Source organism: Pleurodeles waltl, chromosome 10, assembly GCF_031143425.1.
Source record: "Pleurodeles waltl isolate 20211129_DDA chromosome 10, aPleWal1.hap1.20221129, whole genome shotgun sequence".
NCBI lineage: Eukaryota > Metazoa > Chordata > Amphibia > Caudata > Salamandridae > Pleurodeles > Pleurodeles waltl.
In genome coordinates this window covers 1,011,748,886-1,011,763,881 of record NC_090449.1, presented here as the reverse complement: position 1 = coordinate 1,011,763,881, position 14,996 = coordinate 1,011,748,886, and the positions used below count along the sequence as shown (strand labels likewise).

The window sequence follows — 14,996 nt, the reverse complement described above, 5'->3', positions numbered from 1 at the left end:
TATCTGGATGTGGATATAGCATATATACAGTGAACAGAGGCCATGTAGCACCTGCATTACTTAGGGGACCCAATCGAACATTCCTTTGTGTATGTGGTAGCTCACCAGCAAACCATATTTATGGGTCAAATCTGTTTATTGATATTTTGAGTAAAAAAAAAGAAAGAAAAAAGGGGTACACAGCTATATGCCTACAACTGTACAGGCTGGCAGCGTTGATAACACTACCACACCAGACAATTTAATGAGGATTTCGTCAGAGTGCTGTTATAGCCAGTGTCCCATATGCAGAATTACCAAACAATCAACAAAACAACTGGTAGAAATGAGGTAGCTCCCCCCTGCCGTTACATCAAGATTCCCCCTGTCTCCCACCCCCACAGACAGCCAAGGTAGCTGTTCAATTTCCTCCAGGACCTAGAAGCCAAGCAGGTGATTCTGACTGTGCTCGCGGGCATCACTTGTCTTTCAGCAGGCGCAAGGTCTTCAGATATGTAGGGCAAGTAAGTTCATTGAATTCAGCAGACAAATTCTGTATAAAGGGTTCCCATCGTGTGACAACTTTGTCTGCTCGCCTTTCCGCTGCCATCGATAGCCTCTCCATTGCTAAAATGAACCATAGTCTATGGAGCCATGATGTGTAGCTCGGAATCTTGTCCATGCCCCACAGAGCTAGTATCGTCTGGTGAGCCGCGTTGAGGGCTAGGGCAATATGCCGTCCTCGTAAGGATCGGAGGGGGAAGGTGAGAGGGTTTGGTAAGCCTAGGATAGTGTAAGTAGGGAATCTGGGAAGTTCTGTGTGGAATACTCTATCTATTTCGTCTAGGATGCTACTCCAGTATCGTTTCATCTTGGGACAGTGCCATAGCAAGTGTAGGAGTGTGCCCGTGCTTCGACACCCCTTCCAGCAGAGCTCAATTTTAGTGGGATCCCAGGTGTGCATTCTCGCCAGGGTATAGTACCAATATGTTGCTATTTTATAGGCTGTTTCAGCACCAGATATGTTGTGAGCAGTGTGGTGTGCCCTGTAGTGGATTCCTTCCCATTCCTCTTCCGTCAGGTCTACCCTCCAACCTCTTTTGACCCTTAGTTTTAGGATGTGATGTGGTAGTATGGAGGTGCTGATAGATCTTGGAAATCAGACGCTTGTCATCTTTTTTGATCAATAACTACTTTCGAAAGCTGAGAGTGTTCTCGCTACTAGGGGCTTGACCGTTGGCTGGAGCACCTAGTGTGTAACCTGGTAATATGTCAACCTATCTGCCTCTGTGAGCCCATATGCTTCTTTTAGGCGGTCGAAGGATATAATGCCGTCCGCGTTGAATAAGCTCCCCACTCTCTTGCATCCCTCCTCATGCCATCGCTGAAAGCCCTCAGATTTCAGGCCAGGGGCAAATTCGGGATTTGCGCAAATCAGAGTCATAGGGGAGGGAAAGGTCGTTAGACCGTTTCTGGTCGCCACTGAGTCCCAGACCCGAAAGGTCGTGTTAGTGATAGGGGAAGAGTATAACCCTGCAGCTCTGTGTCTACGCTGCAGCCAGGGCTCCTTCCATATATGGGCTCCTTCCATATATGAGACACCGCAACAGCTTGGTCCATGAAACACCAGAGTTTCTCGGTGAGCGGACGGCTCCACTCCAGCAAAAAATGTAACTGAGCCGCCTGATAGTATTTCAAGAGGCACGGGACCGCCAGCCCCCCCCTCTATTTTAGGAAGATACAGTGTGCGACGCGAAATGCGTGCAGGTCTCCGGTCCCATATGAATTTTAGTAACGCCAACTGAAGTGTAGCTATGGTTCTAGGTGGCGGGGCAAGGAGGAGTGTTTGCGCTGTAGGATTGTCATTTTTGTTGCAGCAATTCTATCTAACCAGGAGAGTTTATGTTAACCCTAAACCTCCAAGTCCTTTATTACAGCATTGGAGAGGGCAGCGTAATTCTTGTGGGCCGTTTTTGTGGTCGTCGTTGCTAGATCAATGCCCAGGTACGGGACATGCGAAGATGTCCAAACAAAGGGGTATTTAGAGCGTAATTCTGCCTCGTGCGCAGGAGGGACTGACAAGTTCAGGATTTGTATTTTTTGTGCATTCACTTTGAAACCTGAAGTGGAACCGAATGTGTGTAATGCGTCAGTAAGCGCCGGATGTGAAACCATGGGTTCTGACAGAGAAAGGATCACATCGTCTGCATAGAGGCCAATAAGGTGGTAGTCATCCCCAAATTTAATGCCCGTTATTAGGGGATTGTCCCACAATCTCTGTGCCAGAGGCTCCAAGCAAAGAGGGAATAGGAGCAGAGAAAGTGGACAGCCCTGTCTCATTCCACGCCGGATTGAGAATAGTGAAAAAAGAGTGCCATTGACTCGAACCGCACCATAGGTTCTTGATAAACATTTTATCCACTTCAGAAGGATCAGTCCAACCCCAAAGTGCTCCAGCACCTGGAAGAGGTAGAGCCAGTGCACTCTATCAAACGCCGTCTCTGCATCAATAGTAAGGCGGAGTGCCTCCCTACGCGATCTGTGCGTTTTGTCTGTGAGATGTAAAAGTTGCTTTGTGTTGTCTCCGCACTGTCTATGAGGTATGAAACCCACCTGGTCCGGGAATGTAGGGGTTGAGGCGTTGTGCCATGATGCCAGTGAACAGCTTGGCATCTATGTTTAAGAGGGAAATAGGCAGATACAAGCCACACTCCTCCGGGTCCTTCCCTGGCTTGTGGATTACAGTGATAATCGCATCTAGCATGCCGGGTACAAGAGCGCTGGTCTCTGTGAAGGAATTAAAGAGTTGTGTGAGTGCTGGGGCCAGTTCAGGGCAGAATGTTTTATAAAAGAGCGGGGTGAAGCCATCTGGACCCGGTGACTTCTCTGTCTTGAGGCGAGAAATGGCTGAGATCACTTCCCCTATCTGGATTGGTTTGTTGAGGAGAGCTGCATCGCTCTCCAGGAGTGGAGTAATTGTGCTATTAGTGAGGTATGCGAAGGGATCGAGGGTGATATCGGTATCTGCCGCGTATAACTCTCTGTAAAATTCTAAGAACACTTCTGCTATTTGCATGTTGGGGCGCACCTCTCCCCGAGATGAGGAGCGCACCATCTTGATGGTGCCAGCATGACGGTGCGCCCGTAGCTTGTGGGCAAGAAGTTTCCCGCATCGATTACCCCCAATGTAGTATTTATGCTTGAGCCGTGCTTTAGCATATTCAGCCCGATCCCAGTCAAATCATTCAGTTGGAGGCGGGTTTTCTCCAATTCCCCCCAGACTCTCGGGGCTCCCGTCTGCTTGTGGGTGCGCTCCAGTGCAGCCACCTTCTGCTCTGGTGACTCTCTCTGTTCTCTCTGGGCCTTGTTTTCCATGGCCGAGAGAGAAATCACCTCTCCGCGTACTACTGCTTTGAGGGTTTACCAGAGTCCCGATAAGGAGGTATGCCCATCATCATTTTGGCTAAAATAGTCTGTGATTGTGTGTCTCAACACGTCTACCACACTCTGTGTCTGCAGGAGCGTGTCCCGAAAATGCCAGTCAGGACCCTGAGTGCGGTTGGGATTAAGTTTGGCCTCCAAAGCTATAGGGGCATGGTCCACCAGAGCACGGGGCTCTATTGTGACCTCCTGAACACAGGGCTGGAACTCAGAAGAAGCCAGAAAATAATCTATGGTCTATAAGTCTTTGTGGCAGACGAGTAAAATGTGTAATCACTAAGGTTTGGATGAGCCTTCTGCCAGATATCCTCTAAGTCACAGTTTGCGAGCCATTGTAGACCTGATGGAGTAATAGCCCCCGTCTGCCCGTGTCGTTGCCCTGACCGATCTAGTTCGTTGTCCATAATGAGGTTGAAGTCACCTCCCATGAGTATAGCGGTGTCGGGGTGGATAGCGTCCAAGAAAGAGCCTGCTTCATGAATGCCTCTTGTTGTGTGTTGGGCGCATAAATATTTGCTATTATGAAATGTAATGAATCTATCCGCACCCTGTAAGCTAAGTATCTACCCTTTATCTCATGAACCTTGGCGAAGAATTTCCCAGGGAACGTTTTAGAAACCAAAATCGCCACCCCTCCGTGTTTGGTGGAAGCTGAAGATTATTATTGTTGATGGAACCATTTGGAGGGCAGTCGGTATGTGTCTTTGGCCAGCAAGTGTTTCTCTTGTAATAAGCATATATGGCTCTCTGACCGCTTAAGGAAGGAGAGGATCGCCAACCGTTTTGTGGGATTATTAAGAACTCGGACATTGAGGCTCAGGCACTTAAGTGTCCAGTGTGTGAGTGTAAGGTGGAGGGCTATGGCATCCGTATGCTGTAAGTAACCTGGACCCGGGGGCAGCCCCGTACGACGTCTTTATGTAGAAGTTCACAGGCATATGTGCCAGATGGCATTTCTTGCGGGGGAGCATGCTTTTATTAACATAACGGCACAACCGGTGCGCATCAAACAACAATGAAGTCCTCTATAGGAAGTCCAGAAGAATCGAGGCTTCGAGCACAGCTCGGGGGTGTCTCGTAGAGTCTGAGCGTGACGTCCTGCGGCCCTGCCACCCAGGCCCCACATCAGTGCCGGTCCCATCGAGCTCTCCGGGCGGCCCACGGATCCCTCAGCCAACAACAAGTGATGACTATGGGCCGGTGCCGGTCGCAATGCTGTTCAGAACAGATTCTCTCCAGAGCTCTCCCTGCAGACGATGGCCACAGCGGTCGTCGCCTGCGTTCCATTCGCTGCCATCCAGTACATCTCTCTACCCCCCCCCCCCCCCCCCCCCACCCTCACCCCGGCATCGTCCTCCTCCAAATTTAAGATCCGTCAGGCCTCTTGAGGTGATTTCACCTGTTGCGTCTGGTGGTCCCAGCGAAATATGAGTCGCTAGGGGTGACCCCAGCTGTAAGGTGTGGAGTTAGCCCGGGGGTCATCCGTGATGGGCTTGAACTCCCTACGCCTCTGCAGTGTAAGTAGGGAAAGGTATTTCCCTGATTTGTGCCACCGCTCGCTGGCTCCCAAGCCGGCCCGGCTCTCCTCACTTGCGCACTGCTGGGCCCGGGACCTCCTGTTCCTGCAGCCGCTAATCTGGGTCCCGCCCGGCTGCGTGCCGGCCAAAGGCCCAGCCTCTGCCCACCAGCGCGGCCCACGCAGCCTAGGCCACTCAGACAGCCCAGCCGTGTGCAGCCCCTCCGCAGGACCGCTCCCCCCAGCACTCCCCACTGCGGCAGAGTTCGAGGCGGGGGCCCGGGGCTGCTTATGATGTTTTCTCAGGCCCGGGCGGCGGAGGACTCCACAGACGCGTCCGATCACGCCGCCATCTTGACCACACCCCCAGCAAACCTTATTTAGGGCTCTTGGTAAGTCAAAGGGACCTCCACATACTGGTATGCCGTATAGTGTGCAGGCTGTACTACTGGTTTGTATGCCTGAAATTACCCTGAGACAGCATCTAGAACCTCACACTCCGCCCATGAGTAAAATGTTTTCAAAGGCATATGCTGCATGTTCAGCTCCTACGAATGTAACAGAACAGTCCATGCATTGTGGACACAACTTTTTTTAAATTTTTTTTATTATTATATATATTTTTTTTTGATGTTGTGTTACTGCCTCTCTGTAACTTACTCCTCCATCCCGGCACGGCCCCATTTCGATTGAACAGATTCAATAAAAAGGGAGTTAAAAATCCATAAAAAAACAGATAACCCTTTAAGAGTCAAGCTTCACTAGGGTATTGATAGGGGTTTACCTATTTTGTCTGCAGGTGGTAACCATGATGACAACCGAAGTCCCCACATGCCTATAATATTGTTTCTTTTGAGTGGGCTCACTCAAAACAAACAATATTGCTCAAAGGTCCAAAAACAATTTGGAATGCTGACGTTAGTCCCGATGTTGTGAATCGTAGGTTCTAGGACGCAGGGTTTGGGTTGCTAACACAAACATGGGAGGACTTAGTTTTGTGCACCATTACTAAGTAAGGAAGACTGTGTATGTGTGCAGCCCAGCACAGCCAACTGAGCATTCCTGCAAGCATTGTGTTTGTGTTTTCTGGGTAACTGACAGTTGCATCAAGATTTCTGAGAGGGCGGTTATTCAAATCCACTTTTGTTGCTAAAATAGCACACCCACCACAGCACTAAAAAAGAAACTATATATTTTAACATGTTTATCTCAACAGCCTCATTCTGTTGCTTAGTACAAAATAATGACCAGGGACGTAGCTTGGAAACATACATTTGCACCCATTCAAGGAGTACTCCTATGTGTGCAGATTTAGTTTATTTATGTTTTATTTTGGAATTGACAAAACATTGTCAGTAGTAGGCTTGGAAAGCTGCACCAGTCCCAGGTTTCCAGGTATTCAGCTGGCAATCCAAGACCCAAAAGCTGATGGGATGAATACTTAAAATAGTTTAACCACTAGCATTTACTCAGGGTGGCATTCTGATCCATTGATTTGTCACTCACTGTGCTACTGTAGATAGAAGCCCACCCAATGCAGATCTGTACTGATCCTTTTCATCATGGAAACAGCCCATCTTGAGCCTCTGTCGTCTCAGCCCTCCACTCTGTAACTCACTGCTTTTTCAGAAATGTGTGGTTCACACTCCCTAAATATCACTGACTAAGCTACACCCCTGTTAATAACCTCACAGAATATAATGAAAACTGCAGTTTTGCATGTTGCTACCAGCAAGAATAAAAAGGCATGCTTTTACAATGCTCCTACCAGCCTATTAGCCTAAAGACTACTCTATTGCTCTGCACAATGAGAGCATGAAATAGCTAACTTTCCTCTAGAGCAGGCTTCTAGCTTGTGAGCTACTGGCAGCTCTCCACTTACCTTTAAGTAGCTCTGTGTACAGCTGGGCTTACTATCTTAGACGCTTTTGCTTGGCTGAATGATTAAACTTATACCAGAATAGAAAAGTGTGTATTTGAGACAAAAAGGAAGGTGTATATTTTCAAACTCATAAGATGATGCTTGGTAAAAAAAAAAAATATGGTTGAATTTCCAAAATCTTTTTTAAAGCAGATTTTTGAATGATTGATGATGTGACGTTGAGAGACTTATCACTATTATCATGAATACCTTGGTGCCACAACAATGCAGCTATGGCTGCTATTGTTAAACTTTGTATAGACATCCAAAGTGACAAATCCTTTTTAAATTACTGCTATCATCTGTGCTTGTTGAACAGAGATGATCACTGCTCTCAATCTTACAAGGGGTGGCCACTAATGTAATATTGCCTAATGTGGTCAGTATTACAGCACTAATAATATTAGTAGCTCAGGACAACTTTTATTGAAGATAGATAACTCCTATTATAGGAAATGTTGAGACTCCCGTCTTGAGATTTTTGAGACACTGTGCACTGCATATTTTTTCACAGCATATCAACCTCATTATAAGGCTTCAGCCGGAGGACAGTGTGCCTTTCAGAAGGAAAACACACAACTTCTGCCTCAGCTCCTCTCATCGCTGGATCACCTCTTGGCATAAGAGTGGATGCGCCAGCAGGCGGGCAGGATCTCTCATGATAAACTGGTGTGAAGGCCTTTCCGTCATAATGGGCAATTCCTGGAGTTTCTATAGGATACTCACCACTGACTTTTAGCTTGCATTGCAGATTCAAGTGGAGATTTTATCTGAGCTGCAACCGGTCTAAACCAGCAAAATAAAAAATATGTAAGCTCAGACTAGATGGTTACTTTACATATCTACTGTTAAACATTTAGATGTAGATATTGAAGATTCTGTGTCCGACTGATGTCACCCTTTATAATAACAAATCTGTGTTTAGATGAAAACAACACTTTCACAAGTTCTGCAAAGGATAATGACCTGCTGATGCGTACAATAGACAGGCTAACTTAAGATTTTCAAAATGGAGTCGGACTTTGGAGTTCACAAGATGAAGCATAAGAATAATTATAGTAATAACAAAGGGAGGTAAGCATGGTGTAGATTCAGGTTATGCTGAGGACCTAAACTTTCAGTGCAGTGAGAGGGCGAAGTTGCACCAGAAGTTGCTGGGGTGAGGGAAACTTGTCACCTTTAAACAGAGTCTTATTGGGAGCTAATTTGAAGAACTTCCTACAATATTGGGTATTTAGGATACATGTGGTTGGACAGCTGTGGATATTATAAAGGGTGTCTGGAGAGTAAAGGCCAATGGAGAATAGTAGATTAGGCTGTTGGAAGATGTGAAGACTCGCTCATGATATGCTCGTAGCTGGGTTGATTGGTGTGGAAACCATCATATATTATATGATGGAATCATGTTTTTGTGATGGCATATTTTTTCTGTCTATCAGCTCTTTCATGGCTTCCTCTTTTGTTCAGGATAACACCCTGACCCAAACTGCTTTTACTTGTAGCGGTTGCCTCATGTTATTGTCTCTTCTCCTTGCCTCAAACAGGCAATAGCTGATGGAGACTTCTAGCCTCAGATTCCTTACCTTCGAATTAATCCCAGGTGTCAGACTGGAACCCAAAAATGTTTCGTGAGAGTACCCCTGCATGCCGGTAGGGGAGGGGGCGTCTTTTGGCTCCATTTACTTGGTGTCATCCGTGACGGAAGGTCTCTGGTCTCTTGCAGGATTCCAACTCCACATCATCCTTCTGGCACTACAGGTAATCCAGCTGCCATTAAAAGCCTTTCTACCCTTTATCTAGGGAAGACTAGTGCAAGTGTTCATGAACTACAGCACTGCCATGTGGTACTGAAGCAAGCAGGATGTGGTGGGGTAGTGGACCATTTTTCAGGAGGCCCTGCATCGCTGGACATGACTGGAGCATCTGGGCATATACCTGGTGGTTCAGCATCTGGCAGGCTCTCTGAATGCCAGGGTGGACAAACACAGCCAAAAATGCCTAGCAGATCATGAATGGTGTGTCCATCCGGAGGTGATGCAAGGTCTATTCAGCATTATCGAGAGCCTTGGTTCGATGTGTTTGCCACCATCGAGAACGTGCAGTTCTGAGTGCTGGAGTTTCCAAGGTGGCTCTTGCTCGAGGCACTTTTCACCACGAGTGGCGCTCAGGCCTCCTGTACATCTTTCTGCCCTACCACTACTGCCCAGTATCCTCGAGAAGATTAGAAATGACCAGGCCCAAGTCATCCATGTGGCCCTCAACTGGGCTCAGAGAGTTTGGTATCCTGAGCTGTGGAGCATGGCCATCAGTCATCCAACGAGGGTGCCCCTTCTGGAGGACCTTCTGTCGAAGCAGCTATCAAGGGTTCTTAACCCAAAGCTGTCAACTCTCTGCCTTCATACATGGAGACTCAACAGCAGCAGTTGACAGCTTTCAAACGTCTGCCCGAAATCTGCAATGCTATCCTGACAGCCAGTCGTTCCTCTACCATGACGGTAAACTCCTGCTGTTGTGGCATGGTGTGCAAAGGAACAAGTTGACCCTCTTTCCACTCCCCTCTCTCAGGTCCTTCTTCATATCCTTTGTCGTGCCCAGCAGGGCTCTGCTTTGGGCACCTTAAAAGGCTAACTTTCTGACATGTCAGTCTTTTCTGTAGTTGCCAGAGCAGCCATCACCCTTCAAATCCCCTGTTGTAAAAAGGTTCTTGAAAGGTTTGCAACATGTTTCCACCTTCGCTCTTCATCATGCCTCAGTCGGATCTTAATCTAGTGCTAACTTTTGCTAACATGCGCTCCCTATGAGCCATTGCATAGTTGTCCTTTCAGGTTCCTTACCATAAAGACAGACTTCCTAGTAGCAATAACATCTGCCTGAAGGGTCAGTTAGCTTCAGCTTTGTCATCCAGACCTCCATACCTGAACATCTAGTGAGACAAACTGGTTCTTCGCACTAGAGCTTCCTTTCTGCCGCAAGTGTTCACTCCTTTTCATGAAGGCCATTCCATCACCCTGCTTACTTTTTAATCACAGCCACATCCCTCCAAGGAAGAGGAGCGACTTCATCATCTGGACCTAAAAAGAGCGTTGTTCTTACTTGACCACACCAGAGAGTTCCAGGTGGATGACCAACTCTTCATGGGGTGGGAGTGGGGTGGGAGTGGGCCTGAGCAAAGAAGGGAGGGAAAGGTTATGCAGAAACAGATCATCTCCCAATGGCTCGTTCTCTGCATTAAGACCTGCTGCGCTTTGGCTAAGAAGCAACCCCCTGAAGTTTTGCATGCTCATTCCACCAGAGCTAAGGCTGCGTCTGCTCCATTAGCATGTGGAGTTCCTGTCCTGGACATCTACAAGGCAGCAACGTGGGCCTCTTTGCACACATTCACAAAACACTACTCCCTGGACAGTCAGGTCCGTTGCGATGGGCGCTTTGCTTGTTTGGTCCTGCAGGACTTTTTAGTGTGAAACAGTTTAGCAGACCCAGGGAGGTATTGTTTTGGTATGTATTCTAAGCTAAGCAATTTGTGGCTTGAAGTCTCTTTCAGATGAACAAGTTACTTTCCTTCGGTAGTGTCTTATTTGGTAGAGGCTGTATCTAGCTGCAGGTTCCTTACTGACCCACCCGTTCTCCCTGCTCTGAGAATGGATTTCTAGGGACATGGCAGTTCCACTGTCCGTTCTCCCACTTCTCACAGACAGACAGAAAAAGAGAAATACACACACATACAAACACACACACTTTTTTTTTTTCAATATTGTGTGACATGTTGATGCCTCACAAATCTCCATCTTTTTTTTTTCTTTCTTATGCTTAGTTGCTTCGTAGTCCCATCATCTGTCTGTATGAGTCAAGTCATGGATTTTCTTTGAATTACTCCATCCAAACTTAAATAAATATGCCCCCACCACACACAATCCTATGAAATTCCATGATCCACAGCTTTCTAGTACCGTATGTCGTCCCCGAGTTACATTAATTTGCATTCTAAGAATCCTGAACTTATCAAACCAGTTTGACATTCACAGTAGGAACGGCTATACACAACCTGAAGGGCAGGTGTTAAAAACGAATTCAAGCACAATAAAATCACTAATATGGGAGGACAACAACACATGGGATTTTAACATCGGTGCTTTCTGAAAGTCATATGATCTAGTTTTCTATACCTCAGCAGAGGTAGCCCACTTTTTCTCTTTTAGGACCTTCAAACTGATGCCTACTCTGCTGTACCTTATTTTGGGCAGTGGTCTTCAAAACTCACAAAGAATTATATTTTGCATGGAAAATAAAGTTTAGGAGGTGGATTTGTTTCTTCTTCCATTAAAATAGATAACATTTTTCCTTAGTTGTGTTTTCTTTTTTTTTCAGACAGCTAAGCAGGCATTTAGTTGGTCTATGGACAGCTGAGAACACAACTGCCACAAATTTGTTGAAACGTATTTTGGTAAGTGATACACAAGTAAACACGTAGGCAATGATTTTGACTTTTTCTATATATATTTGATTAATTCTTGATTTGTTTTTTTAATCATTTGTCAGGGTTGCAAATGGTTAGCCATCCTTTCAAGGTTGCCATCTATTCTAGTACGTTAGTCAAACCAAAAATAGATCCCTTTGCGAGAGGAGATGGTTAATATTGGTAGGCTCATTCCAGCAGCTCTTCAGATTTTTCTGTGGAACAGTAGATCAAGCATACTGGTACAATTTTGTCAAACTTGTGTATGTAATTATTTATTTATTAATTATTGCAGCATTACATAGTGTGAACATGAACCGGATGGGTATCAGAATGTTTTACATGAGCACAGATTCTTACTGCATGCAAATAGTTTACAAAAATACGTCTTCAGAAAAGAACACATAAGAACAAAAACAAACTTCAAAAGCTAGCATTATAAAGGTTAAAATAAGAACTTACAAAAAAAATTCTTAACAAGGAATGCTTACTTGATATCATGTAATTCTAGGTGATTGTTCGGTTCTTTATGGTGTGTCTTCTTTTGCTTGAGAATACTTTCCTGTGATGGATCTATAACCCCTTGCTTGTGATTCACGGTTTGAACTGAATGCATACTTTGGCACAGTGCCCACCACCTGACTGTTCTTTACTGTTTTTATAGCCACTGTCCCCTCTATTTCCCTTTATTCTCTGTTTTGCTGTATAATTTTCTTCAAGATTCACATACTCTGCATCATCCCAACATATAGTGTTGGACTTTGGAAGTACTTCTTTACAGATCTTTTCTACTGGGTGTCGATGTTGGCGGAGTCGGTATGAATCACATGCCCCCTACATGTTTTATTCTTTTTTTTTCCTACCAGTGGGTTTGCAGTGCACTGCGAGAGCTCCCAAGACTTTATTAAAAACAGCAAAGAAAAGGTGCAAACAGACATTGAAAGGACACTGTACGAAAAACTGAAATTAATGCTAGATTGAGGATTAAGATTTTTCTTCTTGCAACTCAGCCTAATTGTAGTAATGTTTATAGTTGAGTTAGTGTCCCTGAGAGTCCTGAACACCATTTTGTAGTATGAGATCACTTTTCAAGTTCTGCCGGAGTTCGCTTTTTATTTATGAACACCTGGCACTCATGCTCTGTCTCAGAAGAGACGACAAATTGGAGGAATGTTACGCGTGATTGCTTTTAACACCAAAATCCTTAATACCTAAAGATAAATCTTGTTGGAACACTGGGTCATAGAGGACATGTCAGTATAGGCAGAGCTAAAAAAGCAGAGGAAAACATTCTATCTATGGAGGAAATGTGGTTTTCAGAGCAGCAAGAGATAGTAGAGAAATACCAGTCACTCTCAGATGCTGAAGAAGTTTCCTCCTATTGTGATAATGAACACCAATCGGCTCATAAAAAGAGGTCTGAACTGAAGTCTACAGTGCCCTACACCTAAGGAATTTTGGAATCCCAAGCACAAAAGGTATTCAAGTCTTTGATAAATCCAAGATCTGCTAAATCCAGGATCTACGATAGAACACAAAGGATCGCATTAAGACATACACTCTAAACTGAAGAATGTGTCAGTAAAGAATTCTGTCCTAACAGGTCCAGAGAATTGGCCATCAGGAAAGATTAGTGGAAAATAAATATAAAACATCCCCCCAGGATGCGCTGCACATAAGAATTTCAGTGGAGCATGTCTCCCTGACAGTGTCTGCTGCAAGAAACAGAGCACAGTCCCCAGCATTTTAAGGCTCATTTCTATACAAGGATAACATGCAATTTGAGGCTGTAGGGAGAAAAACGAAGAGAGCTGCTGGGACTCAGCGGCGGATAGCCAAGTCTAGTGTATTATATAAAAGATACATACCAGAAGTGAATTAACGTATAGGTCTACCTGAAGAATTTCAACAGGGCTAGTGCTAAGAGTTTAGTAGAAGAGGTCAAGTCACATCTAGCTTTTTTAAAATCGGCAATGTACAAAGGCAACTCACACACTTAAAGGGGCACATTCAAATCCGTCATCAGGTCTGAGAATGGTAAAAAAGAGAATGAAATAGAAAATGTTCCTCTGCAAGAGTTAGACTCAGTGTATGCATTCTGCTTCCTGAGACAGAAACAAGTTCTAGGTTATGACCTATCTTGGACGTACAGTTTGTCAACATATTCACCAAAACACAAAGGTTCCAAATATTAATCCTCCAAGAGGAAGTTGGAGGAGAATGACTGCTTGCTGAACATAGATCTCAGTTATGCCTATTTTTGCATCCCCTTGCTTCCAACAAATTGAAGATCTCGCAGGTTTATGATGTTGGGGGTTTCACTATCAGTGGAGGGTTTTATTGTCTCACATAAAGCCAAATCGTAGTGAAGTATATTGTCTGTCTGCTGTATCAACTAGGCTTTACAGTCAATTGTTCATTTTTGAGCAGTGCTTCTAACAACAGATTCCTCACCTTAAAAATGTTCCCCAGACACAACAGTGGGCCTTCTCCTGCGTCGACGTATCAGAAGTCTGCAGGATTGCTGTGCCTGGTGTGGAGTCTGTTTGGGAAACCGAGCGGAACTCGAAGTGGGATCAGGAGGCACAGACAGTGCCATGGGCGGACTCGCCGGCAGTAACCCAGTTGGAGGCTTCTGCATATCTGTGGGACCCAAAAGCATGCCAGAGGGAGCTGGCAGAGTGCCAAAGATTCAAAGTATGGGCTCGTTGAACACCACAATCTGTTGTGGCACTGCCTGCGGCCCCAGATATTTAGGGTGCATCGGGATCAGCTGAAACATGGAGCGAGGCCAAGAGGCAGCTTGACCTCCGTGCTACTTCTCAGAATCAGATTGGCAAGGCTGCAGTGAGACCCACTTGGATTTCTTATGCTTCTTGTTGAACTTGGATATACTCGGAGTCTTGAACTGTGACAAAAACCTGTTGTGGAAGCTCTCGGAGAGTGGAGACAGACCTCCGTCCTCAGCTGTGAGCGATAGCGAGTCTTATGTAGCTTACTACAATGTTGGGTGATGTATAGCTTGGCTTTGTGCTCCTTGATCGCCTTAGGGTCTATCAGGATACTCTTCTCGTACAACTTGGAGTCGTGATCCAACTCCAAACGCCATCTCATGTAGATCTGTCACAGACATCTGTTTGACAGTCCCTACAAAGCTTAAACCCTTTAGTTTTATGAGGGCATGATCCCTTCCACATTGGAGAGACGTTTTCAGCAAAAAAAACTTGGCAGCTGACAAGAAAAAGTTCACAACTAGCTCTGGTTTCACGTACGAAAGTGCCCAAAAAAAAAACAGACGTCTGTGTGCTTGGATGCCTCCTGTAAGCAGCTCTAGCATAGTTCTAGGGCAGAGCGGAGTTGAAGCAGAGCTGCACAATGCCACCAACTGGCAAGCCGGCTCTATTTTCTAGATATAGTCTGGCACCTGGGGATGTTCTAAATGTAAGACTCTATCCCCTAGAAGGAATATTACCGAATGGTAAGTGCCTTGTTCCACCCTTCCCCTTACCAAAAAATGAAACAACTTTCCCTGGGAAATGGATGCAATAAGGGCATTCACCTGTTGAACACCAAGGAAAGTAGAAATGTCGCAAAAGCAAATTGCTTTTTACCAGATGTCTCAGTCTCTGGCAACAAGGACGACATCGAACATGTTGACTATATTTAATTTAGCTCTAAATACAAGA

General features: G+C 45.5%; 1 protein-coding gene across 2 annotated transcripts in view; it reads left to right on the top strand.

The window, feature by feature from the left end:
• DNAJC13 (DnaJ heat shock protein family (Hsp40) member C13) overlaps positions 1 to 14,996 on the top strand; it is an 876,382-nt gene that overhangs the window by 259,165 nt on the left and 602,221 nt on the right. For both annotated transcript variants that reach the window (XM_069211911.1, XM_069211910.1), the window contains exon 18: positions 11,223 to 11,298. In XM_069211911.1, the coding sequence (XP_069068012.1) occupies positions 11,223 to 11,298 (76 nt within the window). The remainder of the gene's footprint in view (positions 1 to 11,222; positions 11,299 to 14,996) is intronic.